Source organism: Molothrus aeneus, chromosome 1 (genome assembly GCF_037042795.1).
Source record: "Molothrus aeneus isolate 106 chromosome 1, BPBGC_Maene_1.0, whole genome shotgun sequence".
Taxonomy (NCBI): domain Eukaryota; kingdom Metazoa; phylum Chordata; class Aves; order Passeriformes; family Icteridae; genus Molothrus; species Molothrus aeneus.
Window position 1 is genome coordinate 37181661 of NC_089646.1, and position 25818 is coordinate 37207478.

A 25818-nucleotide genomic window follows, 5' to 3' on the forward strand; every position below is an offset into this window, starting at 1 on the left:
CTAATTTGCCTTCAACAATACATGTTTGCCCTACCTGTAAGTTTACTGTAGAAATATGCTCTGCTTTCCAGCTGCTTAATAATATCTGTAATCATTTTGCTGTTGAAAAGCAACTTGCCACCTTTTTTTCCTAAAATTGTGCACTTTAAGCAAATTGATGGTCTTTTCAATATACAGGAAATGGTTTGTTTGCTTTTTTTTAATAAACTGTTTCTTAAGTGGATTTATGGAATTTTGTTTTAACATCCTAACTTACAATGAGCTACTTTTTGGTTTGAAGTTCCATTGTCCTTTTGGAGGAAAAGTGATTAAACTGAAAATTCTATTCTCCAAATCTGGACTCTAGTGAAACATAACTGGGTCAGTGCTTCTTCATTTCTGCATATGGACTAGAAGATATGCAGGAATTTAGTGGAAATACAGGAATCCAGGTAGGAAAATAGGAAATTAAATTATTCTGTGACTATTTTTAGACCTCAAATCTGTGTGCTAACCTGGAATAATTTAGATTACATAGATGCAGGGTTCCACTGCTAGAGTCACTGCTAAAATTCCTCTGATTAATTTGACTCATTTCACAAAGATATTGGTAATCTATTTGCTTTTGTTTTGTTTTGTTTTGTTTTTTATTATGAAAAATTTAAACTCTTTTTTGAAAGCAATTATTTTAGGAGAGATTTTCTCAACTTTATTCCAGAATTATTATAAAAAATGTGTGTAATATATAGTAACAACAGAACCCCACAATATTTGAGGTGGGAATGTCTGGAGATTATATAGTACAATGTCCCCTTCTCAAAGCAGGGTCAGATTGAATGGATTGCCCAGGAACACATGCAGATGTGTGCTCAATAGCATGAAGGATAGAAACTCCACAACTTATCTGGGCAGTGTTTGACTCTCCACAAAGCAAAAAAAAAAAAAAAAAAGCTTTTTCTTAAACAGAATTTCATGTTTTAGGTTGGTCTGCCTGTTGGTAAAGACGCCTTCAGTCTTGAAATAATGTGAATTAAAAGTTGGACTACACCTTCTGCCACAACAGATTAAACTAAGCTGCATGTTATGGTTCAACTGTCTGGCTTTTTCTGGCTTCTTAGTAATCCTTACGTCCATATGAATTTCTGAGGAGACAGATTTATTTTGATTATGCATCATTTGTTGGAGGGAGGAATTAGAGTTCTATTCAGCGTGCCAGAAGTGAAATACCATGTGCCAAACATTCTACATTCCAGATTTTTTATGTTGAAAATGTCTATTTGGAGCAGTGCTGGTCTCTTGTAAGAAATTCTGCAATGTGCACTTTGATTTATTCTGCTTAATTACTGTCTCAGCTACTTCATGATTGCTCAAGCTACTGCAGGGAATATTCAGGAGACAATTTTTCATTTTAAAGCTTCTTATGCCTGTCAGGAGGCAGCATGTTGGGATGGGGAACACAACCATACAGTCACCTAGACTTACAATAACCAAAGCAGTTAAAATTGTTTCAGGATGCACAAGCACCATGCAGTTCAATCAATGGAGGAGATGGGATAGAAGCAGAGTTTTGCCCCAATATTCCCACTGCCCAAAGGAAGAACATATTGAGGAAACCTTTATTCTGCAATGACTCAGTTACATCCCACCTAGAATGATTTTGCTCCTGGCTCACCATCAAAGTAAGAAGGGTCTGAAACTCTTCTGCCATCACTAAAGAGAAACTCCTTTCCTTCTGGTCTGTGGACTATAGTTTAAATAATTAGTGGACAAAAATAGAGCTGCCTTTCTCTCCCTGTTCCTTTTGGCATTTGTGAGCATGTAGATGCTCTCCCTCTCACCTTTTCACCTTCTTATCCAAGCAAATAAGTTTTATTTGAGCCTTGAATCTTTGGAGACATATCAGTCTTTGTAGCTCTTACTTTAGCCTTGCACCGAGTGTTAAATGCAAGTGGCAGTTCCATTCCAGCAGCTCCCAGAGAGGCACAGGGCATGTTCTGGATGCGGGAAAAGTGTCCTTTGTGATATATATAGAATGTAAATGAGAAAAACGACAAGCACAGTCTGATTCTTGAGCAAATGCAGAGCAGCAGACTATTCTGGGATATTCTGGAAGGTTGAGAGAATATATACATTAGCAACCAAAAAGTTCATACTCACCATTTCCTAGATAAATTTATGCCATTGCTTCCAGATTTTCCCTAGAAAACAAAGTTATCAAGGTGGGGGAGAAGGGAGAAGTTGTTTGTTTAGGTTTCTCTTTTTCACTTTGCTGGCAGATTGTTGAAAAGTATCTTCAGACATTCCTTTTAAAGTTTGAAAACTCAGCCATGTAAGATAGAAAAGAAAAGCATGGAAAAAAATGGGGAATATCTTCAGTACATATGTTGCTGAAGCACTTTTCAAAGTTGTGTGTGTGTGGTAGGTGATTTTTTAACGAGTCAGACAGTTTACAACTTTCTTATATAATTTACAATCTTTCTTATTTCTGTGGGAAAAAAATATCTGAAAAGGGAGAAATATCATTAAAGATTTTTACTGGCCTAGACACAGCCTGTTATCTTACATTTTATTAAGGGACCATGATGATTAGAAAGCATATTTCATGTGTAGTTTATGTTTAGAAACACATTTAGAAGGCCTTAGGCCATTTGCAAAATTTAACTGTAATTACAGTTATAGGGCATGTAGTTCATGCTGCAGCTCCTCAGAGCAATTCTGAGGTCCTGTAAAGACACAGCAGGTAAGATCTCTTACACATGGATTTACAGCTATCCCTCCTTAATTTTGTACTTATAATTGTAAAACAGGCTGGGCTTAGAGCCAGTCACTCTGAGTCTGAGCATATAATTCCTTGAGGGATGATCAGAGATACTTTCTGGGTCTTCAAATGACCACATGGAACATATACACAGACATCATAGGATTTTGAACTTATATATTTCTTAAGTTAAAAACTATTTTTTAAAAAATCTATTCGCCCTCCCCCTGCTGTTTTAACTCAGGGCAAGTTACATTGATCACTAAACATTGTTATGGGGGACTTATCCGATTCTATATTTTTCATAAATCTATTAAGAACGCAAGTCTTCATTCTCAAAAGACATGCTTTCATTACAAGATAGAAAATTTTCAGGTACATGTTACTATTTTCACTTGAGTAAACAAGGTGTACTTTAACATCATCATCATCTGTGCAAATTTTTTAAAAATTATTTTTGCAATTAAAGACTTTGAAATTATTATAATCTTTTTCTGAATATAAAAAAGGAGGAAAAAATATCAATAGATTAAATACATTATTAAATTTTATGGAATTAAAGGAAAAGAGAAAACCCTCGCGTTCCATGATTGTGTCCTTAAATATTACACACTTGCAGAGGAAGAGATATTAACACTTACTGAAGAGAATGAGAAGTTTCTTGGTGACTTAAATAGTTGGCATTATTTCAGTTCTAGGGGTTCTTGAAAAATATTTCAAATATTCTCTTTATTATTCCAGTTACATTTTTGTTCATAATGATACATGAGCATATCATTGTCCCATGAGCTTTGTGGGAATTTTCTGGGGGAAATGCAAACTATTCCTGGAAAAAAACAGTCACTAAAAACAGCTGGAAGTGAGTGGTGACCCAGCTGTAAATCCAACGCTACATTTTATTCTGTAAGAACATTACATGACCACTCACTTCAGTTGAATCAATAGACATGTCTCAAATTTGATGACATAATAAAAATGACAATTTTACAATTTGTGAGACAATTCTAGAGTAGTAACAGTAGAAAACTGGCAAATAAACTATTTTTACAGAATTATTAAATAGCTATTTTTGAGCTGGAATATTTTACTTCATTACCAAAGTTCTGTAACTCTTGGCAGTAGTATTAATAAATGAGAAAATAGTTTAAAGTAATTCACTTTCAGAGTTCTCTTCTTCTGAAACTCAGCCTATTGGAATCAGTTGAAAAAAGTTATGTCTTTTGAAATTTTTTTCCCTAATTATTTTTATGATTTTTATAAGATAGACCCAAATACCGGCATCTAAAAAGGAAAATTTGTTTACTTATTTAGTTGTATACTACCATCAACCACCAAAATGGAAGAGGAGAAATAATCTTTCTTTTGGCTTTGTGTGTCTCTTTCCTCACACCTTTTTTTTCTTCACAGTGGAAGAATCAGCAGACCAAAATGTGGTTAAGGATTTTTATCTCATAAGCTGTTTGAAGGTCTTTCTAATTCATAAAAACATTAATAGGAATGTATAAAATTGCTTCTTTTCTCTTTCTGTTCAAAGTGAATTTTCTCTGAAGGCATAGTACTAAAATTATGATAATCATACCATTGATTCTGTGTAAAATTTGCCCCTTTAAAAAATGTTCTGTAATAATGTTTACAGAGTATAGCTGGTATGTGTATTAGGTACATCTTCTTATTGAATCAGTTAATCAGTTAACAGAATTTAAAAAGCAACTAGAGGCTAGCCTGGATCCACCATACAGTGAAGAGTTTTGTGAATTGTTGGTTGTTGTTGACAGTGAGAATGAGTCATACAACCAACAGAACTCCTGCAGCCTCTTGCCCATGGTAGTGCTTTTATTCTGTCATTAACACCAAAGACTTTTATCAGTTTTCTATTTGTTGGCAACTGCTGGTTTGCTGTCCCCTGAATAATAACTGAAAGTTTTTCTAGATTTTTTTAAAGCCTAGAAAAAAATTAAACAAGCTTTCCATATAATCTGGTTTTAGAGGTTTTTTGTGTTCATTCAGAGTTGCTTTACACCAGTTGTGTCCTTCAGAATTTCCTTGGTGGTTTGCTTTTCTTGAGGACTGCCTATGAAATGTGTTTTGCGTCAAACCGTATATGTTTTTAAACCATTGTGTTTCCTGTAGACATCATTGTATATATTTTATTGCACATGAGTTATTTGTGGTGGCCTATTTAAAGATCGCACTTTCTGTTGTGGTATTCCTTACCTTATGATGCAAGTGGTGAGGGTTTCCCAAGACATGTGCTAAAAGGACAAAAAGAACTTTATTGCATCTCTTACAGGAAGCCTTTTATAAATAGAGTTGTAAGATGAATAAATGATGGACAAATTCTTTAGCAAATTCTTTCACTGAACCCAGGTTCAAAAGGGAACAATTCAGTTCTTGTAAGATATTCCAGGTAAAAACATCTCTCTGTGTGACTGGGCTGTGTGGTTGTGACAGCATAAAGATATACACAGGAAAGGTAACGGGGGAGGTTTATTTCCCTGCCTGATTTCAGAATAGAGCAGCAGGAGAGATCACACAGGTACAACAATATACCACTGTGTTTTGAGCAGGGAAGAGTCCAAGCAGCATTAAAAATCACAGCATTAACCTGGTTACTATGCATGTTCACAGTGTTCCTTCCAGTGTGTGCATGGAGCAGCATCATGGATTTCTTCAAGTTTGTCTGTATCTGGATACCTTTTGGCAATGGAGTCCATTTGTCCTGTTCTACTCTGTTGTTGGTGTTACTGTTCAAATCTAGTTTACACACTCAAAATGATGCTATTTCTATGATAAATTTTCTTAGGTAGGAGTTGGCATTACTTGCTGTTTCATCTCATGATTGACTTCAATTTTGTAAACAATGAAATAAATGAAAAGTTCTTATCTACTATGCCAACTTACCTAGTCCTTTGAGTAAAATGCTAGTAAAATAAAAATGTTATCTTTTTATTCCTCATACTGCTGGCTTAGCTCTCAAAATAGCTAAAATGAAGCAATCTCATTATTTTATGGAATATATTTATAAAGGTGTACACCACACTGCTAAAGAAACCTAAAATTTAGAATTTTCACAGAGAACACCCACTATAGAGTCCATGTAAATCTGGAACTCACTGTTTTTCTTCAGGACTCTTTGAGCAAAGTATTTAAAGAGATCTATGTCTATACTACTTTTCCTAGTTTCGTCAGTCACGGTTACACATCATGACTTGAGATGGTCACATTTTCACTCTTTGAAGAGGATAGTCAATGTGCTTGAATCAATCTTACCCTAAGCCTAACAGCCCCACCTGCCAAGCAAACAGGGCAGCTGTGGCAATCAAATAGTTGGGGCTGGAATTTAATTTGGGTAAGGAGCTAAAATTCTTGTGAAAATAGAAAAAAGCAGTAAAGAGTCATGGTCCTGTCCCTAGTGGTGAACTTGTCTTTCCTTGGCCACTGTACTGCAGAAATACTGCTTAGAGATGCAGGTCTGCAGCTTCACAGCCTTTAGGATAACCCTGTCACACTGGTTGTTGGTAGAAATACCATCTCTGAATAAAGTTACTGCGTTGTGCATGTGCTTCCATAACTACACTCCCAGGCTACTTTACATCATCCCTCTATTTCATTGCCATACTACCAGGATATTGTGTTCTGGGTTAAATTTGAGAGGTGTAGGTTGCTTTTTTTCATTTTCCATGTTTTAGGTAAACACAGGCAAATCTCTTGGATTTTCCTGTGTCATATGAATGAAATGCAAGATCTTAATTTTCTATTTTATGTCCATGCACGCTTGTATTGAAAATTTTCAGTACAAAATCATGGGTTATGACCCATGATCAGATTGGGAGATGTTTCCATACAAGAGTATGTTTGGTATGTATCACACCAGAGGGAACTGTAGGTAGTGGTTTTAATTAATGCATGAATGAGAAAAGTGAAAGCAGTTCTTTCGAAGGGATACAAGTGAATTCTATGAAGAATGAGGAAAAACTACCAAGGCTGAAACTTTTTTGTAAATAAAGTGCAAAATTTCTGGCCAGAGCAGGTTAGTTCATTTTGGTATTTGGAAAAAAATACATTTCACGGTCTCTCATGACACAGGTTGTCTGCTATGGAGTGAGCATAGTGCTTCTGGGTCATATCAGGGTTATTCAGTCTTCACTAAGAGAGTGGGGAGGCACTGGAACAGCTGAGAACTGGAACAGAGAAGTGGTGAATGTACCATTCCTGCAAGTGTCCAAGGGCAGGTTTGATGGAGCTTTGAGCAACCAAGTCTAGTAGGAGGTGTCCCTGCCCATGGCAGGAAGGTGGGAACTAGGTGATCTTGAAGGTCTCTTCCAACCCAAACCGTTCCATGATTCTATGATTCTATCAATGTGTCACACTTTTCTTGGAGAATGAGATCATTATAAATCATAAAGAATTCTGGACTCTATCTAATGCTATGCTCGGACTATTCTGATTTTAGGAAATAATTCTTCACCAAAAGTGTTATCAAGCTTGGAACAGGCTGCCTAGGGAAGTGGTTGAGTCACCACACCTGAAAGTATTTGAAAGATGCATCAGAGTGGCACTTGGGGACATGGTTTAGTGGTGGAGTTCACAATTAGTGATTGCGAATTGATGATCCTAAGGATCTTTCCAACCTAAATTATTCTAGGATTCAATGAACTGCTTAGAAGGAGAGCAGACATACATTTAGTGTCAATTTAGTCAGTAAAGCTGACTTTCCAGTTCTTCTGCACTGCTAGGGCAGCACATACCTATGAAAGCTTGTGAAAAGTTGTCAGGGTTCATATTTCTGATTTATACCTAAGAAGTGGATCTTTTGTTTTTTCCAAAGGGACAAGAAAAGAGTTATGCCTCCTCTTTCTATTAACCTTAAATGGATGATTGAAGCCTCAAGTTCTTATAAAAATACAAGAAAAGACAAGAATTACAAAGACATTTGTGTCTGGATGTGCTTTCTTTTGCTGCAATCTTCCCTCACAAGATTGTAAGAAGTCTCAAACTGTTAGGAGGCTAATGTTAAGCTTATCAAAGAGGTGTTCTGTTATTTTCTTTTCTTAGAAAATATCTTGTTATTGTCGTGTCTGATGGTTGTAGCACTATATCTATGTTCATTTGAAAGAACAACCAAAAGGACAGCAGTAAGAGTTAAAAAATGTATTACTACTTTTCTGATAAAGGGCAGATAAGACTAAATTGCAAGCATCCTTTTTAAGAGCTATCTTGGGGGGGGGGGGGGGGGTTACCATTACACATGAAGGGGTGTGTAGAAGCACCAGGAAATAGATCCCAAAATCTGGGATTTTTCTAGAACAAGATTTCTCACTGTTTTTGAGGAGATGAGAAATCCTTTTGATTTTAAGCATGGGGCAAAAATAAGCCAGTTTTATTAAAGTGACTTTTTGTTTATCCTTTATTTTATTCTTGGATCTTTTTTTCTGAGATCAGCCATGGAAAAAAATAAAAAATCAAGTCTGTCAGGAACCTAAATTTTCAAAGAATCATAGAGAAACAGATGGAAGTTTATAAAAAATGAGCGGTCTCTTCCAGAATAGTGAGCTGTAAACTAAGTATGACAAGAAAAGAGAGAAGTTACAGAAAATCATCACACACATGTAGATACACACCTGAGCAATGTAGTTTACCAAGGCTCAGGATTGATTTCTTTCCTGAAGGCATTGGGAGACCAGAAAGCAAGAGAATTCACTAATGTCATTCACTTGTTTATAAGCTACTGACATGTGCTCTGATGACGTCTTATGTTTACAATAAATTAATTTTTTTTCACTTCTAATAACAACTATAAAACCTTTTTTGCCACTTCTGGTTAGTAAGAAAATTACTACTCCATAATTAATGCAATGCTTTCCTTATTGATGTATGCTTTTCTGTCTCTAGGAGTTGAGTGACCCCCAATATTAACAAAGAGTTAATTAATCCTTTGCTTATAGTGTAATCAGCATGTGATGGAAGTCACTTGCTGTGAAAATATGCAATTGATATGATTTTAAGTGCCATATCAAGTCCCACAGCCTGAGCAGGTTAGTGAGTATGATATCCTTAGGGACTGAAATTCTGAACCTAGGTAGGAGAGATGGAATCTTTGTAAAGCCAAAAATTACCAGGCTGCTGGCACATAAAATTTAAAACCTTACAAGGACCAAGTCCTCATTTAAGGAGTGGATAGAGAGTGGAACTGTCAGTAAATATATGGGGGGAAAAGGAAAGAGTAACTGAATATGAGTACTTTGACTGCTTCCATAGCCTCATGGCATTCTGGAAAGAGATGGAATTGTGGACAGCTTTCAGATCAGTGCTCAGCATAGGACAGAAAGGCACATCTGAGGTTAGGAGTTACAGAGAAAAAATCTGAAGGCAATATTACACCATTGTACCAGGCAAACGTGTATCCATGGCTTGAAAGCTGCATGATGTTCTGCACATAGCTACTGAAAGGATACGTTAAAAGAATAATTAAAAATGTCATGGGTGATCTAGCCAAAGTAAAAAGAAGACTTCCAAGACTGACCAGAGGTAGGGAGATCCACTGCCACATTGGAAGGCCTCATATTGCTGGGAATATTCAAAGAATTCAAGGAAACTCCACCTGAAGGTACCAGGCTTGCCTTCTGAACACAGCTCGGTGTGGGTCTCACAAAAGATCACATCACCAAGGCTGTTTTATCTGCCAGCATGGACTGCCTCAGGCTCTATAGGCTTAGGACAAGGACAGGTATTAGATAGGGTACAGCTTGAGGATGAAGCCTGTAGCTAAAGCATCTCAAAAACATTGCTGACCAGAAGCTCAAGAAAAGTGTTTTCACCGCCTGCCTCCTAGCAGATCTGAAGCCTATTTTATAGACTTCTTTTGGATGCAGTAGATTGAACCGGGTGGCCTCATACAACATGGCAGTTTAGGTTGAGAAAAGGAAAAAAAGAGAGGCATATAAATAATTTTAAAGAGAATTTCAAAATCATATGACAAAACCAGGCTGCTATAGCTGAACAGTTCTACAGTGGAGACCCAATTCAATTGACTTAAATTCATTTTTCCTCAGAGAAAGAGATAAGCATTTTGTTCTTACCCAGAAGTTAAGAAGACTCAAAATTTAGTTGTGTAAGTGGTTTGATGATTGAGAGATTATTTAAAAAAAAAAAACAACATTAATTTATTTGAGTCTTTTCGGAAATAATGATATTTTTGTTCTAGGTTTCTTCATTGTAGCTGATACCAATGTGTGTTGGAGATGGAAAAGTTTGAGGCTTCTCCATCTGCCCCCTTCAACTTTTGAGTAGTGGCTCGGCTTCACAGTACAGAGATTTTCCCTTCTTGTTTTTTTACTTTTCTTTTTCTCCCTTCTCTTTACTGACAAGTTAAAAAAAATCCTCAACTAGAGAGTGCTTTTGCATGAATTACATGAAAACTTTTTACTGAGAAGTTTGGAAAATTTTCCTTCCTACACATTTTGTTATGTATGGTTTTGTGCTGTTAAGCCAAAAATACATCAGTCTCCTATAATACAAATCTTTCTTGCTTCTCTAGGCAGGTTTCAAGATGTAGCTATTTTGCTTGCTTCTAAATTCTGGCTCTGCTAATTAGTTTTGTGTTTTGTTAATTTTTTCCCCCTTAATTTGTATGCATTCAATTGACTTTAATTAAACCTCCTTGACAGACGGCTTCTTCCTTTAGTCCCATAATTTCTTTTTTCTTAATCCTGACACATCACAAAAAGTCTGCTTTCATTTACTCTGGCATCAATTCACTGTAATTCCATCAGAGTGACTGGAATTACTTTGAATTTACTGCTTTATAAGCAAGAACAAAATTTGTTCCCATGATTGACAATTACAGACATTTGAATGGAGGTAAAAACCACAAACCTTTCCAAAATAATGTTCAGTCTTTACTCTTAATGGGTTTCATGTCACCAAGGAATATGTCATGTGATTTTGCCAGTGGCCATGTGGTGGGAAAAGGAATCTAAACACATGAATGTAAGAATTGGTTATTACTAATGAGCAAGCTTACAAATTAGCATATTCTGACATAATGGAAGCCTTGTACAAGTCAGACTCTCTGTTTTTTAAAATTAAAAGGTTTTTTTTTTTTTCTTTCTGTGAAGTGAGAGAGAGAGTAGAATCACCTCAAGGATATTTTCTGTGGTTATATCTAGACATCCTTCCCTCTGGTCTGAAACAGTAGAAAGTACATTTATATTATCTGTGAAATCAAATGTTGCAATTACTTGCTTCTGAGTTGTGTGAAGGCATTTGAAAATTAAAATTTTACAGTGGTTTTTATTTGCCCTTCAGGAGAGGGGAGGTTTGTTTCTTTGCTGCAAAAGATTAAGCAAAAGAAAAGGTGTGCATAATATTTACATTTCTACCAATGTCTGAAATGTCAGTAGTTCAGGTCCCAAAGGTTAAAGTGTTATTTCCTGATCTTTAATGCACTCTCACTTCTGTTCTGCAGAAAAATGGAAAGGAAGAGGAAGAGCAGGATCACATTTTGAGTCGGCACGCAGACGGAGTAGAGCTGTCCTTTATCACATCTCTGGACATCTACAAAGACGAGAGAAGAACAAATTAAAAATTAATAATGTAGGTGAAACTCTTTTCTTCCCCTACACCCCCCCAGAAAAAAAAAAAAAAAGAAAAGAAAAAGAAGTAACTTTTGCACTGATTTAAAAAAAAATTTAAAAGTGCTGTAAAAGGTCAAAGAGTACTTGAGATATATCCTGATCAGAATTTTACAGCAACAAGGATTAGAATATTTCTCACTGAAGCATATTTCTGCCTACTGTGGTGTTTGCTACCATATAGCAAGATAGTGCATTTACTCATACTGTAAACAGACATTTAATGCCATGAAAGCCACATTATAAAATTTCTCAGAAAATTTAGATTCCACGGGTTCTCAGAATTTTAGGTTCCAATTTACCTTGTCGTCTCAATTATTACTATTTTCAAAAAAAAAAAAAAGGAAAAAAAAGAAAAAAAAAGAGACTCAAGGTCCTCTATCTGCAACTCTTAATGCTGTTAACCTCCAAAAGGTCACACATAATTTAGGCAAGTTTTCATGTGAATTTCTCCAACTTTATGCTGTGATATTTATCTTTTAATTTCCTAACTGAAGTAGTAATGTTTCTGTCTTCAAATTAATTCTGTATTCCCCCCGTAACTATAAATAATAAGTTCAAAACATGCTGTGAATGTTGCTAACACTAAATCAAGCCACAGAAAAACCAACAATATAGCAGCAGAATGACTTCTAAAGAAATATTAATGAGAAAAAATAACTCTCCTGCTTTGTGCAGTACAAATTAAAAGTTAAAAAAGATTTGGTATAGATTAAGGGCATAAAAATACACAACTGCTATATATGTCATAGGGCATACAGCCACTTCTCCATTGAATTTAAATCTTAAATGTTGAAAAAAGATTAAATATTGAAAAATTATTAAATTTTGTTAAAAGTTACAAGTGTTTCATATTGAAGAAGCATAATAAAAGTCCTGCAAAATATGACCAGGTCTTCCAGGGATATTTTCATTGTATAGTAATATGATAATATTATTTAGGAACAGACTCTAAAATAGTGTTTGATGCCTTACCTGTACTGGCAAAATACTAGTGCAGATGTTATTTTACCATGTTAAAACATTTATTCTGAGACTAATTTACTAGCTTTAGTACATGGATTTTTGGAGCTATGAGTTGGAAATAATATGAGGAATGCTTTCTTTTCCATGATTAAAAATGGGCTGACTCTAAGAACAGTGAGAATTCAACTGCTTAAATTCATTAATAAGAACCAAGAATAGAGAAGGCAATGACATCAGTATTTCAAAGGAAACACAAAGAGAAAGGCTGTGACGGACAAGGCAGGTGTAGTTAAGTCTACAGTCATGCAGGTTTTGTCTTATTAATTTCATAGTGAATAACTTCAAGATCAGAAGTAATCTTAGCTTGCTGAATGCACAATATTGTTTTGGGAGGCTCTTTGTTACTGGAACAGCATTAACCAGGAGCACAGTAACAGTGAGCAAGAATTTTGTCAGTAATTAATGCAAGACGGGTCATGTCCTACATGCTGCTTTTTGGGTAGGGTAGGTGTTTTTTGTTAAAGCTATGAAAGGTGAAAACTAAGAATTTCTACAGTTTAACACTGAAATACTGATTGCATAAAACAGTGGTAAAACACAGACTCAAGACAAAGTTAGTCTAATAAGAAAGGTAGTCAGTTCTGGAGCCATATTATGGTAGATTAATATTTTGATTTAGATCAGGAGTGCAATTTTAAAGAAAACCAAAAAGTTATTCCTACTAATTGTGCTTTCATTCACATGAACTGGATTTCTGCAGATGAAATTAAACCAAGAGAGGTGCTCCCAGTACTGGAGCTGTTCAGTTCCTAGGACCAGGCTAGAGATAGTCTGAAAGAACCTCCTCACAGCTCTGTGTAAGGGATGCTTTTTTCAATATCAGTTACTTCATTCCATATGTTCCTATTTAAAGTACTATGTCTTTGTGTATACAAAGATCTCATCTATCTATCCTGTAGAATAATATTCTCTGCAGTGAGAATTAGTTCAACAGAAGAAGAAACAGTTTGCCAGATGCAGTCCCCTATTACTCCATTTAATCTGTAATTTATTAGTCTTCTTTCTGCCTCAACATTCACAAGTTATTCCATGAACATCTGTATAAATGAATGCGAGGTCTAGGTTAGAAAAAAAGTAACATTTGTTCTTGCCTGCACATGTTATTATTATGTTTTTTTACAAAAACATCAACTACTTAAGGACTCCATTGCAAGAAATGCTTCTGTGTAATCAAATAATTGTTTTGTCTCATTTAACTTTTTTCTCTCTTTTTCAGAATGTTTTCGTAGATAAACCAGCATTTCCAGAATACAAAGTTTCAGATGCAAAAAAATCCAAATTCATATTGCTGCATTTTAGCACTTTTAAAGCTGGCTGGGACTGGCTTATTTTACTGGCAACGTTTTATGTTGCTGTGACTGTACCTTACAATGTTTCCTTTATTGGCCATGATGAGCTGTCTACAACTCGAAGCACAACTGTCAGTGACATTGCAGTGGAAATTCTCTTTATCATCGGTAAGATTTGTTTGGGGATTGTTGTTTGGGATCTCTTTTCTGACATTTAGGATTTTCACAGAATTAATAATATTTTAGAAAAGGAAATAATCATCCCTTTCATGACTTTAAAGAAAATCAATTTTAGCTGTATGTCTTGATATTTTATCTGAACTTTAGATCACACTTTTTTATTTTTTTTTAACTTTAGATTGATTTGGGTAGTCCTGCTGTTACTCTAAAGGGACTTTTGATTTCAAGGAAGATTGAAACCCCTTGTTTCATCTTGGGGATGACTCAAACCTTCCCAGTATAGGGATGTGCCCTAGAATTGCTACAGTTTTGTTCTCAATCTGTGGCTAATTTTTTTATTTCACACTTAGAAAAGTCATGGACTACAAGCTGAATAGATTTGTTTAAATATCAATGTAAAATTTAAACTCATATTGCAATAACACACATGTACAATATCAAAATGCTATATTACTATATATACTATATTGCTATATTATATGATAACTGGGATGGAATTTGAGAGGTTTGAGTCTGTCATCTGATCCATTCTCTAAACTTTTTATTTCTGTGATCCATTTAATTCTTATATCTCTTAAGAATCAAAAAGGAGACAAGGTCATATTTAATAATGTCTTTGTACCAAAGAAATGTTTTGGGTTTTTTTGGTGGTATATTTTTTCAATTTATTTCTGAAGATTGAAAAGAATCCCTGAATAGAGTCAAACAGATTTTTCCCCAAGATTTTACTGTTGTAATATCACTCAGTGTTGTCACACGGACAAACCGGAGCTCAGATCTGTTGCGACTTGCAGGTGGAGAAGCTATCATTTCTAAGAAATAAGCCAAGTTGGGGATGTCTTTCTTGAACATGAAAAGGGTTCAGATGGGTTCTGAGAGAGAAAGTGTCTTGGTTTGAAAAGACAGGTGTCTGCTAATGAAGGCAGGAGTCTCTCTTGAAATGGGAAATGGAAACTCCCTCCCTCCGAATTATAATTTTGTAATTAAGGGGCTCTCAGGTAAAGATATGAGAGTAGGAAAAACTTTTATTTTTCCTATTTATTAGGAAAAATAAAAGGAAAAATAAAACTAAAAGTTAAAATGCAGTAATACAAAACAACATTGACAGAGTTAGAATATGAACTGACGCCCTGTTGGTCAGGGTGTTGGCAGCAGTCCCTTTAAACAGTGGCTTCAGTCCTCCTGGAGTGATAGGCATGGTTTTGTTGAAGCAGTGATCCTGTAGAAGGCTGTAGTTTTCCTCTGATGGTCATTGGTGGTGTAGATGGGCCTGGTCTTCCTCTGGGAATCCAGTGGAAAAGGCTGACTGTGCTGTTCTAAATCTCAAATTATATCCAGGTAGGAATGCTTGGCTCCTCCCTCTGGGTGGAACTTCTCATAATGGGATGATGTAATTTCATCAGTCATGCAGTGAGACTCAATGGCCCGTTAACAGAAAACATCTGCCTGGAGGGAGGGTTGGTTGTGGAAGAGATTAAAAAAAAATCTGCCTCACTTGGTTCTGACAGATGGCAATAGGATACACACCCCTGGCCACATCTTGCATTTACAACCTAAGACAGAAAGAGAACAAAAAAACCAAGAAAATAATTTTCAGGTTTGAAGCTTCTTTCCATTTTAATCTTCCTTATTTTTTTGTGAAAAAATACAGCTTAGCTCAAACATTAAAAGCAACATTACAATCTTCTCCAGAACTAAAGAAAATTGAAACACCATAAACACTTAAAAATAACTCAGGATATTTTCTTATAAAATTTTTGATAAGTTTATTCCTTTTCTCTGTCAGCTTTATTGTAGACAGTAAGACTGGTAGGCGATATGGCTGATGGAAGAATCAGATATTATGATGAATAAATATTTGTTTCCTCCTTTGGTCATTGTTTTGTCATTAGACTTAAGGTCTAAATGTCTATTTTATGTTCACTATTAGATCTTGGTGGACTCTTTCACATTAATTCAAACAATTCACATTCAAAGATTCTCAAGCACTGCAGTAAGAAGCTTGCATTCTGCAATGCCGATCATCAAGGATCATCCTTGATGTCTTGTGTAAAAAGAGTGAGGTTGTGACTCTAATCAGTCACAGGTTAATGTTATTTTAAGAATACTAAATCAAATAGACCCACTGATGTACCTGGGTGACTATATAAAAAGAGTAGACTCAGGATTATAATATTTTGATAATGGTATAAATAACTGATTTGTGTTATAAATGTGTTTATTTGAATATAAGCACAACAGAGTATAATCTTTATCTAACTGATTTATCTGATGTAGTATTCATTCAAAACATGAAAGGTGGTGAAATGCTCAGTGTTACTTTTCTGGTTATATATTTTGCTGGAAATATGGAGTCTTTCTATCAGTAAGTCAAAAGCAAAGACCAATAGAATAGCTGAGTAAGAAAAATAAAGCAAAGAAGATTTTCTGTAAATTTTACTTCATATTTTCTAGTTAGATTTTTAGGTCTGTATCTGTAGTCCGGGAAATCACATTATGGCTGTAACTAGATACATTCAAAGAAATGTGCATGGAGCACTAGAAGAGACTTTGATTAATCATGTTACTGGTAACCAGAAACACCGTACTGTAAGATACCAATATTCCTCCCCCAGAGTTTGAATAACAGCTCAATTTTCCCCAGAATAATTTTCTTTTTCTAGAGTTATTATCTGATTTAAATCTCCAGCTCTGAGGAAAGGTTTATGGAGTATTTTCAGGACATTGTAATACTGCATTTAAATCCCTGCAGTGAATTTAAAGAAAATAGTATGTTTATGATCATCTCTCAAAGGTCCCTTGTCTGTTAAAATGTTGAATTAATGTGTCTCAGAACACGTATAACTCTATTGAAAGTAGTAAGATTGACAACATACCTAAATTTAAGCATAAGTTTCCAGGCATCTGTTACATCTTTGATGGATTATCTATGTGCTCTGAGAAATGTCAATGAGAAATGTTGAGAGAAATTCTTCTTATGATGCTGCTGCCACAGAAATGCAGTGGGGAGATCTGTCTGATATAGGATCTTCAGCTGTATTACAGCTTTGTAGTCATGGATTGAGGTATCACAAAATAGTCATGGATTGAAGAAATAGAGTCTATCTACTTTGATTTTATTCATATTTGTGAGAAGATGGAGCAATATCCCTTTTATGAGCATGGTTTGCATAAGCACTCATTTGGACTTGACAAGGTTTTGGTTTTTAGCTGTGTTACCCAAGACTGAGTATATTCTTGGGCATATGGTGTGACTCCCGGAGATGGTTCTGTGGATGGCCAGGAACTGGACCTGATGATCCTGGCGGGTCCTTCCAACTCAGCTTAATCTGTGTTTCAGTGATGTGTGTCAGCCTGTGCTTAAGCATGATAAAAATACATATGAAAGTGTTCTTCTGACTTGGGGTGATACAAGTAAGAGCATTGATATGAATTAAATTATTTATGAGAAAAGCATCTAACTAGAGGTGTAACTGCTTTAGCCTTTAAAGTTCTCTAAAACAAAGACAGAGATAAACAATAATAACAGCCCATTTTGTGACATTGTCAGGGAAGAGGATGAAGGGAGAACATAATTAGGGCTTCTCATATGAAACTACATTTTTCACTTGATGTTTCCTGTGATAACTTGTGTGATGTTGTATTTGAGTGTACTTCCATTATCTGTTTCCCTTTGTTATGTGTGCAAACCTTCTCTAACATTCTCCTGTAAATAAATCTTTTGCTTCCTCTAACCAAAGATAAAGTAGAATTAGTTTAGTTTTAGGATTTTTATGTTGTCTTATGTATTCAAAAAACATAAAGAGGTGCAGAAAAGAAATCTTGTTAGCTTTAGTGTATTTTAAAATCTCATTAAAAATAGCCTAAGAAGTATTTTATCTGGTGAGGGCTATTTCTTGCTTTATTGCACTATTTTCTTCAAAGTTTATGCTCCTGTATTTGCATAGACAGTAGCTGAGTTTTTCATTTCTAGATAGGTATGTCTGGGAGCCTGAATATCAATACTTCTAAGAAGCATAATGGATCTTGGTTACTTTTCAATAATATTTTTTAAGTTTTCTGTCTTCTGGGGAAAAAAAGGCAGGAGAACATCTCACCAAGTTAATTCAATTTAATTAATAATAACCTTCCAATTGTTTAATGTTTCTCTTCCATAACTATCCAGTGCAGTGTTTTTAATTTCTGCAACAGTTTCATTCCAGTTTTCAGATATTGCCTTTCTTTATCCATTTTGTTTGTTTTTAAATTTATTGAACATCTTGATTGAAGAAAGCAATAATATCTGAAAAATTATCAGTACTTTATTGTCTACTCACAGGACTATTTGAATAGGAGACATTCAAAAGGAGTTGAGATCAGTGCAATGGTTCAGTGAAAATATGCATAGGCTTTCTGGGTAATGGTAATGCATTATTTGCTGAATAAGAATAAAATGGTTTGAGTATTTTGTATCTAAGGTGGAATAACTATAGAGAGAAGAATAACTATAGAGAGAAGAGCTCAATTTTCTATTTGTGGATCATTTAGTTTGTAATGGAGACAAAGACTGGATACTAATTATGGCTATAAAATTATACTTTTTATGAACAGACTGGAGAGTTATTTTAAGTGATTTCCTGCAGTATATTACTTTGCCACCTGTGGGGGAAAAAAACCTATACCCATCCCTTCCTCCACTCTCCACACACATACTGGCATCTCAAGACTTGATCTGTGGTTTACAATTTCAAGAGAAAAAATTGATTTACACTAAGATTTCCTCTATTTGTATGTATATTTCTCTCTGTCCCACTACATTTTATTTAACAAAGTGCTTTATCAGCAATTTATGTTTTTAAAGCAGTATGTTTAACAGTGCTCAAGCTCTGATTTGCGTGGACTGTAGACTAAGGGGACTTGTGTCGCCATTACTATCTATCACAAATGTAAATGACTCAAAATCTTTCAAAAACTGTTTTAAACCATATGAAGTCCTTGAATCTCACATGTTTAATATGTAGAGATTTAAAACTATGGCATAAACCTTGTAGAAATTAATATAATCATTCATGACTTACACAGTAATTCAAGTATACATATTGTACTGAAAATAAGATGTTGAACGAAATTCATCGGAATAAGATAAGAAAGTATTAAATGCTATAAATTTTATTAGATTGCTTTAAAATGGAAGGCTTGTTTTCTTTTTTCTTTCATCTTCTTATTCATTATTATAATGATTATCATTTCCTATCTTTGCAAGTGCACAGAAGGTCATTTCATCAACAATTTCTGTGTCTGGGGGACACATCTAAGAAAACTTCTGCATTTGAAAGGAAATAGCAGTGTCTTTAAATTTTGAAGGCGTGGTTTCAGGTTATAATAGTTTAAAATTCAGGAAAGGACCAAGGGAGTGGTTTGAAATTATCTCTGGGAATTTATTTCTAAGCAACAAATGGTCTCATCATGAATGCATATGAACAGAGCATGTAAACAGAGAGAGTCACATTGTTGATACACCTAATATTTGAAAGAGAAGGTCATAAGAAAATGTTCATGCTCTATGGATTGCCTAGTAATGTGAAAAAACAGTGCAAAATATTTATGCTGAAAAACAGTAGTAAGTTTCTTAAAGATTCTCCCTCAAAACATCAAAGTCAGGTAGGCAAGACCACTATAATGTTAAAAATCTTTCCAATAACCTTCCTTGGATACTTGTAAGGACAAGAGATGCTTGTCTGCACACAAGATGCTGTTTCCAAGCACAAAAACATCAACCTTGACCTAAAGGAGAAAAGTGCAAGCCACAAGTGATTATTCCACGGAAGTATTCTGTATCGTCAGGTAGATGCAGGTAAGTGTTATGGTAATGGAGGAACCCTGAAAATTCTACTTGTATTGCCTCTACTAACTCCTCTTTATTAGAGCTACAATCAGACAAAAGTTGTATTTTTCATTTACTATCCTGTACAACAGTGATAATACAATATTGTATTTTTCAATAAGATTAAAGTCTTTAAATCTTTTCTAGGTAATCTAATCTAGGTAATTTCCATGGAAATTATTTGATGCTTAATAGTTTACCACACTTTTTGTGAATTAGCATGTGGTCTTTTTTTCCCTATTTTTGGTATGATTTATGGCTATTGTCTATGTAAATTGCTGTCAAACTGCATGGAGTAAGTCTGAGAAAAATATTTCAGGTTTTCCCTTGGAACTGGTCAAAAATTGGAAATGAATGAAGCAATTATGCCACTTCCCACTGAATATTTTACTTATTTGATCTCTGCTTTGTTTGCTGCAATATTTGTGTGAAGGAAAATCTGTTCATGAAATACCCAACACCCATGTCTTTACGTAGGGTGAATTTAGTGAAAAGCTATATCATGTGATTGATGTTTCTCCACTCTTTGGAATTACTTCTTTCTGCTATATTTCTGCAGGTTCTATTTAGAAAATTGCCAATGAAGAAATTTTCACACGTCTGCAGTCACATCTACTAGCTTCTTTTCAAAGCAGAGCTAACAGTTCATTTTTCAGAAATATTTCAAGTCTTTTGCTTTTCTTTCAAGACTCCAAAGTCTTTCTTTGTAGAAAAGTCAATAAAACATATTTTAGCTATTCAATATGTTCAGGGATTGAGTCTGTTTTCAAAAGATACAGCATAGTATATAAGAAAAAAAGCCTTTCCAGTTTAGTGTGTTATTATAATGGTCATGATATGTGATGATTTTCTGGTGTGCCAGCTACTATGGGACTGAGATTAGCTAATCACAGTTAGGCACCCTCATAGTCAAAGAAAGCAACTAAAAAGGACAAACCTCAAAGGCTAAAAATCAAAGAAGCAGGTAAAAGAAATGACCCCCCTCTCTTGACATTGGGCTGCTGATCATTGATGTCTACAGCAGCCAAAGTATGGAGTTTGATAGAACATATCATGTTAGTGCATTATATTACTGACCACGTCCTTCTGGAGGGAGTGACTTTTGTTATAAAAATACCCACTCAGAAGATGCCTTCAGATTTCTTTTTTTATATATACTAATGGGTAATTTACCCAAGAAAATCAGTATTTCCACTTGGATGTAACTTCAATATCACATTACTTTCCACTGTAAGAACAAATAGTAAGGAAGAGCAAATCAGACTGTCAGTTACAGATTAATTTTGGGAGTCAGTGCTGCTGTGATCCATCACACCCAAAAATGAATTTTCTTCCACTAATATCACTGAAAATGTTGTTTACTTGACAAACTTGAATGATTCAAGGCTTAGAACATACATCATAGCACAGCCTTAGGACAGGGACTGTGCCACTCCTCATGTACTCCTCAGTGATAAGCAACTTGGTGTCAAATGGTAAATAAACTCTTCTCACTGGAGAAGTTTGCCTGGTAAAACAGCTCAGTGTATTCAATTGTGACTTTAACAGCAAAAACTCTGAATTATAGTTACTCCATGCTAGCAGAAATCTCTTATTCAGAAGTCCATCATGTTACATAATATCATGTGAATTGTGGTAAAGATTTTAAGAATTTGTAGTTTTTAACCATGTTCCTGCTGTTCATCTGAACTCTAGTCATCCAGCTAAAGCCACAAGACTTCTAAAAAAGAGCTGCTTTCAATGGAGGTGTAATGTGGCTCTTAAGTGTGTTTTTCAGATTCTGACTGCCCACACAAACTAAATGGGGTTGTTTGCACAATATTCTCAAGTGCTAGTGACCAGGAGAAAATTATATTTGGGGTTGCACCCAAAGGAAAATAGGAGGGAGAGGTATACTTGATAGCCATATTTTACATTTTTAAATGTACAGTTGCTTAAGGACTAATTCTAATCCTTTTCCATAATTTTCTTGAATGATAGTGCTCCTCAATGAGATGATTTTTTCTTTCTGTTTAAGCAGTGGAAGAGAACAAATTTTCCTACTTAACAAAACACTATCCTGGTGGTACAATGATGGGTCTTGATATTCCATTTTATATACCAAGTCCATTAGGATCTAGGCATCGTTATCTTGGGATACTTAATTTCTTCAAGTTCCAGTGGTATATAATTTGGTCCAACTTCTTCTTTCTCATTTACTCATCAACACAATGCACCTGAGACTTCAGTTATATGTAGTTTTGTATGATCTTCCAGTTCTCAAAGATTCTGGCAAGAACTAGAAATTTTTACCATCTAGTTGAGTCTTAAATAGAAGCTGTCATATTTAAGCCATGTATTAAAGAAACTGTATTCGGATAAAGCATGTTTTCCTGAAGGTCATCAACTCTTCTTCAAAGACCTTAAAGAATCCATAACTCTATTTACTTATGGCTTGTAAACCACATATTTCTATTTTCAGAGGTTTTTTTCATCAACCTGCAGAAGTGACATCTTGTTAAGTGTTTGGTTTTTAAACTATTGCTACCTCCTGACTCTTACTTTGGGCACACTGGATTGTAATTTATCGTCTGATATGACACAACCTTGCTTTGCTGCTTCATTCCAAAATTAGATAAGAAGTATATAAGATGTATTGAGCACATCTGATTTTCTGTGAGATTATTATTAGCTTTTCTTGTAATGACATGAAACTATTTATCATTATCCTTACTATTTACAAAGGAACTCAAGTTTGCTATTAGTGTTTCTTTCCTAAAACTGTATTTTTCCTTCATCATGGGCACCAGTGATTTCTTTCTCTTGCTCAAACAGGTTTAGGTTTTCATTACAAATTTTCTATAGTTTATATTGGTTGTTACTTAATATCTGTTCACCGTTTGATATAACTTCCTAAAAAAGAAGAAAAAAATACTGTTCCTCCACCAGCTTCAATAGGCTTTTAATAAGACATAATTTTGATTATATTATTTATATAATATGTATTTTATTATATTTTATATAACTATTACCTAAACTTTCTACATTTTAATACTTAGTTTATTGGCACTTAACCTTTGCTGTGCCTTTTTTTTCTTTTAAGCTTTATTTGATTTCATAGTGGCTCAAGCTCTTACACAATGGTATAAGATGACCATTGCTTTCTTTTCCTACATAAACCCAATTCCAACTCCCTCACCTGATCATGTCAGCCTATGAAAGAAAATCAACAAGCTAATTGTGGTTATAAATGTCTGCAAGGAAGATATTGAACTGAAAAATCACACTTCCATTTGAATAAATTTTTCCTAGGCAATTTACTAGGAATGTTTATCTCAGCAGTAAAATAAAAAAAATAGGAGTTTATATAGGGACAGATAAATTGTTCTTCAAACAATATGGCACAAACATTTCCTGGAAACTTTCTTAAAAGCTCTCTGGCCAGATTCTAATATCATTATCCTTGTATCATTAAATAAAATTTGCTAAAACAATCAGATACATGAAAGAGCCTGGACTTTGGGGAAAGTATTACTAGCTAAGGACAACCAATGTAAAATCACTTAAAGGAAAGTGAAAAAAAATACAAGAAATTAGAGATGAGTCAGTCATACCATCTAGAAGAGGGAGATAATGTAGAAAACTGTCTTCTCTGAAAATCAGTGGGCTTAACATACCTAAATCGTCTAGTTTTCAATACAGGTTTGAATGGCTGCAGTCTAACAAAACATCACTGCTTATATGTATGCCACTTGCCCTAAAGGCACAGGGTTTTTAATCTCATTTAGCTCCCAGTGAAAGACGGTTAAACTGAGGTATATTACATTGCATTTTCTGAAATTTAAGACTATGTCATGGGCAGTTATTGAATCACCTACCTAATCCTGAAATGTTATTCTGCTATAACTTGATCATATGTTTAATCCCAGCAGGATTTATTTTTAAACAATCAAGCCTAAAGAGAGAAAAAAAATGTTGTCATAGGGAAATTAGCTGCTTCAGGTAAAATAATCCTGTTTATGGATAAAGTGGTTCAGCTGGCCTCCAGATAACTATTTTTTTAACAGGGATTAGAAATTGAGATTCCACAAAACACATATTGCACTTTTAAAATTTTACAAGGGAAAACATCTTAATGATTAATAGGTTAGCTTGATGACTATCAGTTTGTGGCTTTTGTTCCATTTATATCATTTAGGAAACTAATCTGCATTGCACCCTAAGTAGAACCTCCATTTTTTAACATAGTTTTTTAACATAATGTTTTTTTCCCTTTGTTGAACACCAGCTTCAATTGGTGTTTTCCTACTATTCACCGCGTAAATGTGTCTGTATGTGAATGTGTTGCATAGTAGAAATCTAGAAAGAGGCAACTCGGTCAAGGATATAGCATGTCATGCAGAGCTTTAATCCAAAAGAGGTCCCCAGTTTTAAAACCTTATGAGCTTGCTTAGATTTCCCAGCTTTTTTATGCCTAGCTATGAAATAAGTTGCCCTTTCTCAGGAATCGAGCATTGCTAGGGTGTGGATTTCACACTGGAAGCTTGTGAAAAAAAATAGTCACCAATAGGCGTGTAAAAGCCATTAGAATGCTCAAATAAGGAAATAAGTGTTAAGAGCTTTCCAGTTATATCATGTTATTGGAATGTTATTGGAATTTGTCATGTATTTGGAATGAAAATATCAAAGACCCATGTAGACATGATAATTACAAACCTGGAAGATATTTGGGGGATAATGGTCCCTGTGTTCTGGTGTTTATTGGTGTGAAAAATGTGTAAGAGCTTAACGGGAGTAAAATATATAAATAAATCAGGAACTACAACTGTATATAGATTACAATTTTAAATTCGTTTCATGGCTGAAAAAGCTGTTGTTTTTTTTTATATAAAAATGCATTGTCTATAATCTTTCAATATATCTTTGCATGAGTTTTAGAGATATCACGTTTATTACAAGATTTTTTTTAAGGGAGTGTGTCCACCAGTAGTGGAAATAAAAGACTGAGAGAATCCATGCAGATGGAGCTAATTTGCCATGGGATCCAACCAGGAGAAAAATCACAGTCATGGTTTCACAAATTCACTGTTTATTATCTCTGCATGCATCTTAAGGACTTAGTGCCTGAAGGGGCTTCAGGTCTGTGTTGTATTGGGTTGGTATGGAAAGGTGATCAATCTGCAGGGTACAGAGAAAGGGGACTCAGAAGAACAGGACTCAAAAAGTGGAAAGTAATTGCATCAGCAGGGAACTGTGATCAGAAGGTGTGTGGAGCAGAAGCCCATTTTCCTAGACAGTATGCAAGGGTGATGTGATTCCTAGTTCCAAGCCTCTGAAATTGGAGATCTTAGCTCCTTCCTGTTGAGTGCTTTCAGGTCAAATTTACCTTTGTGTTCAGCAGACAAAAAATGCCCCTCACTACTTGGAAGGCTGACCCTCTTTGTTCAAGGTTCACACACAGCAGTGAGTGCAGAAATGAGTGGGGAAGGAGGAGATCGTGGCTGGCTTAGGACACATTGGTGTTTGTTAACACAATGTGTGTGTGTGTTGAACATAGTATAAGTCCTGTGGAAAAGGCCATGTGGTTAAACATTATTTAAGGACTTTTCTTAAAGTCAAAAGGGTAGTCTAGACTCTATACTGAGCTTTAATTTTCTTGAATCCTGACTTTTTTTCAGAATTGAACTGAAATTGAATTATGTAACAAAATAAGAACTCAAATTTTTCCAAAGGAAGATGTTTCACTCTTTTTTCCCTCTCTACATCAAGAAAAATATGGTATTTTAGATATCGTGTGCTGTGCTTCAAGACAGGTGTAATGAGTTAAGCAATTTGATATTTTCTGCTGTTCCTCCTGCTTTAGTTTTAGGCAACTTTGTAATGATATTTTTCATGTCAGAGACATTATTTAAATGCTCTGTTTTGCTTTCCTGAGCATATGATGTGTGGCTCACAAGACCAGTTAAAATGGTCCTTTCCTATCTCAAATTTTAAAAAATTAAAATAAAATAAATTCAGATTTCTTTTTTCTTTAGTCATAATCTTTGTTATTGATGTTTGGTGAGAGGTGCTAAAGCAGAAGAGATATTGCAGTCTTTGTCCCAGCTTGAA

At 34.9% G+C, this 25818-nt stretch overlaps 1 protein-coding gene across 1 annotated transcript in view; it reads left to right on the plus strand.

The window, feature by feature from the left end:
• KCNH8 (potassium voltage-gated channel subfamily H member 8) overlaps positions 1-25818 on the plus strand; it is a 176804-nt gene that overhangs the window by 74210 nt on the left and 76776 nt on the right. Inside the window, exons 4-5 of the mRNA XM_066570002.1 lie at positions 11205-11332; positions 13613-13853. Of these exons, the coding sequence (XP_066426099.1) occupies positions 11205-11332; positions 13613-13853 (369 nt within the window). The remainder of the gene's footprint in view (positions 1-11204; positions 11333-13612; positions 13854-25818) is intronic.